At 39.1% G+C, this 3,631-nt stretch overlaps 1 protein-coding gene across 1 annotated transcript in view; it reads right to left on the bottom strand.

Annotated features, from left to right (window-relative positions):
- Window positions 1–3,631, bottom strand: part of SLC44A1 (solute carrier family 44 member 1) — a 96,554-nt gene that overhangs the window by 29,924 nt on the left and 62,999 nt on the right. Inside the window, 1 exon segment of the mRNA XM_023510555.1 lies at window positions 193–374. Within this exon segment, the coding sequence (XP_023366323.1) occupies window positions 193–374 (182 nt within the window).

Genomic DNA, 3,631 nt, shown 5'->3' with positions numbered 1-3,631 from the left:
GGCACCTGTAGTCCCAGCTACTTGGGAGGCTGAGGCAAGAGAATCGCTTAAGCCCAGGAGTTGGAGGTTGCTGTGAGCTGTGACACCATAGCACTCTGCCGAGGGCAACATATTAAGACTGTGTCTCAAAAAAAGAAAAGAAAAATAAAAGGTAGAAATGAGTTTCTGCTCCATTCATGATCTGTAGATAACCACACAAAACTGAAAGATACACATAAATAAGCTTGCCCTCACCGTGAACACCGTGGCTGAGATGGCATAGATGAGGAGTGCCCGGAGATTGTCTTCAGCTATCTGAAGCTGTTCAGGAATAACTGTTTCTTTGGGAGACCTTCTTTGCTTTGCATAAAGCCACCACAGTACGCCTGTGCCACCTGGAGACGAGACAAAACAGAACAGAACAAAAACAATTGTTCTTGTGATAAGAAGCACCAGAGAATGTGTAATGTCAATCCTCAACTTTCTGGACCCTTCCTCCATAGCATCATGGGACTAATGCAGAGACAATCCACCTAGCTGGAAAGCTATAACTTTTTGCCAGTGTAAGGGCAGGGCCATTGCTGTATCATCATCTTCCATATTAGGCACATACAAGTCCTTCAGTGTATCAAATGAACTTCCTTCAACTGTATTTATTATTGGCTATGAAGCCAAGAGCCAGCCAGTAAAAACAGACACTATGGAGAGGAGATGGTCAAAAGGAAAGACAGCCTCGGTGTTTCAGCTGCAGAGGGCAGAAGAGGCAAGTAAGGGCCACAGAAAACATCAACTGAGCTTGATGAGGGCAAAGGTCTTCCTTGTACTCATCACAGTCATCCCTGGACCCAGCGCGGGCACAGCTATGCAGTTGACTAAATATTTGTACAACGAATAAATGAAGATCAAAAGAAAATCTCTGATAGTGGTGAGTGTTAGGGAAGGGCATTTTTTTTTTTAATCTCTTGAGTCTGATACAGAGAACCAGACTCAAGAGGGAGGCAAACCTACCTTTCTGTAAGAGAGCTGAATTACGTACCTTTCACTCCATTCATTCAGCAAACATTCCACTGCTGACAGCACCTATTATTCTAGCTGGGGAAGGAGCAGTAAGCAAAGCTCTCACTGCTCACGGAACTTAGATAGTAATGGGGAAAAAGACACAAGGAAAAACACAACATATTAAGACTAAGGAAAGACATAATCTCCTAGGAAGAGGGATAAAGAGCAATTTTATACAAGATGGGTAAACAAGGTGTCACAGATAAGATGACATCCGAGTAAGAAAATTAGAGACAGAGAGAGAACAATCCATGCTGCCCTCTAAGGAAAAGTCCTAAGATGCTGAGGTGACACCATGTCTAGGATGAAGGAAAGGAGAACACTGCAGCCACAGCGGTAAGTAAGGGAGGAAGTGGTGGTGATGTGGGCTGAGGGGTGGCTGGGGACCAGATCATACCATAAGCCTTGCAGGCCTCAGCATGAAAATGGATGACTCAGAACAGAGTCTGGTATGTGTGTGTGCGTGTGTGTAAGTAAACAGGACAAATGCCTGGAGAATAAAAAACTAGACTAAGGTCTAAGCACATCAAATTCTTCCTCAAATAAAGAGGGAACAAGGTCAAAGGGAAATTCCATATCCGAATTCCTAGCAAATATAAGTATGAATTTTCCTTCTGTTGAAAATGAGTAAACAAATCAAAACAACCAGGAATCTATGAGAAATGTTTCCTCTTTGAAATTTTGCAGGTATAAGAACATTGTCTGGAAAAATGCTTAATCTCTTGAAAAATGGAAGAAAGTATAGAATATGGGGAAAGGGGAGAGGGAGGGGAGGGGAAGGGGGAGGATGGGTAGAGGGAGGGTGATTGGTGGGATCACGCCTTTGGTTCATCCTATAAGGGTACATGTGAATCTTTCTAAATGTAGAATATAACTGTCTCAACACAATAACTAAGAAAATGACATGAAGGCTATGTTAACCAGTTGATGAAAATATTTCAAATTGTATATAAAAACAGCACACTGTACTCCATGACTGTATTAATGTACACAGCTATGATTTAATTAAAAAAAAATTTCTGAGGGAAACGCTAAAGTTCAAGGAAAATAGAAATAATGATGATATCAAGGAGGACACTGTTCACAATGACAACATTATTTATCATTAAACATTTAAATTTGTGCGAGGGTCTGTGTTAATTCCCTTATAGATGTTACAGATGTGACTTAATTTAATCATTATAATACTATTAATATCTAGAATTTAATTTTGGGGGGTCTAATTCTGTATCTAATTAAATTTACCCATGCTATTTTTGGGGATTCAGTTTGACTCTGAACATTTTTATTTCCATATGTAATTACTGTTTCTGTTCTAATGTGTTTTGTTTTCTTTCTGATACAGGGTTTTACTCTGCCCCCTGAGCTAGAGTGTAGTGTCATCACCACAGCTTACTGCAACCTCAAACTCCTGGGTGTAAGCCATTCTCCTGCGTCAGCCTCCCAAGTACTGGAGACTACCGGTACATGCCGCAATCCCTTGCTAATTTTTCTATTTTTTGGTGGAGATGGGGGTCTCACTCTTGCTCAGGCTGGTCTTGAACTCCTGGCCTCAAGTGATCCTCCCCCCTTCAGCCTCCCAGTGTGCTAGGATTATAAGAGTGAGACTGTGCCTGGTCTCTAACTGACTTTTTAATTCTTCTGCTATCATCTTCTAAAAGTATCATTTTATTTATTTTTCTGTCACTTTCCTTTAAATTCAGGAAGAGCTCTTCCAAGTTATTTCTGTATCATTGATTTAGTTTTTCTCACTTAGTTCTATACTACTTTATAGAGAATGGGCCAGTAGTTCCTAGTGACTAGAACAGGAAAACTTAAGGTTAAATGTAAATACGAAAACTTTTAAAGACAAAGGTTTTAAAAAAAAAAAACACCTGTTACAAGATATGTGAAAATAATGCTTTAATAACAATGTTAACACAAAAGCTCGTGTTATTTAACAGAGGCTAAGAAGGGGGAGCAAGTAGAAGGGAGTAGGAAGTAAAAGGAAGAATTTGCAAAGTTCAAAGGAAGTAGAGAAAAATTCTACAAGTACTGTTTCACTGAGCCTTTAATGATCATGGAAATCTAGATTACAGAATGACTTTCAGAAAACATATACATCACCAACTATAGAAGCAAAAACAGAACGTACACCATCCTCAGCAAAGTTGAAGATAACTACAGAAGGCACAATTCATATAGCAAAGACGGGGGAAGCAAAGTAAGAAATGCATAAATGTCGGGAAAACAGAAAACACGTGGCAACGGCAAAACACACATACCAGTATGACTGTAAGGAGGAATAAGTTCCATTATAAAAACAGTTTCTTAGGCTATAATTAGGTTAGTCAGAAATTAGTTTTACAATAGGGCTGTGTACACTGGATACTTTTTCTCCCACTTCTGTGGTTTATCTTACAAGGGTGCAAGTGAATCTTTCTAAGAGTTCAAGATAATCGTCTTAACACAAATAACTAAGAAAATGACAGAAAGGCTATGTTAACCAGTTTGATGAAAATATTTGAAATTGTATATGAAAACACCACACTGTACCCCATGATTGCACTAATGTACACAGCTATCATTAAAAAATAATAAAATAAAAAAACAT

The sequence above is a fragment of the Otolemur garnettii genome, unplaced genomic scaffold, assembly GCF_000181295.1.
Source record: "Otolemur garnettii isolate 467f Iridium unplaced genomic scaffold, OtoGar3 scaffold00014, whole genome shotgun sequence".
NCBI classification, from domain to species: Eukaryota; Metazoa; Chordata; class Mammalia; order Primates; family Galagidae; genus Otolemur; species Otolemur garnettii.
This window is presented reverse-complemented; position numbering and strand designations above follow the sequence as displayed.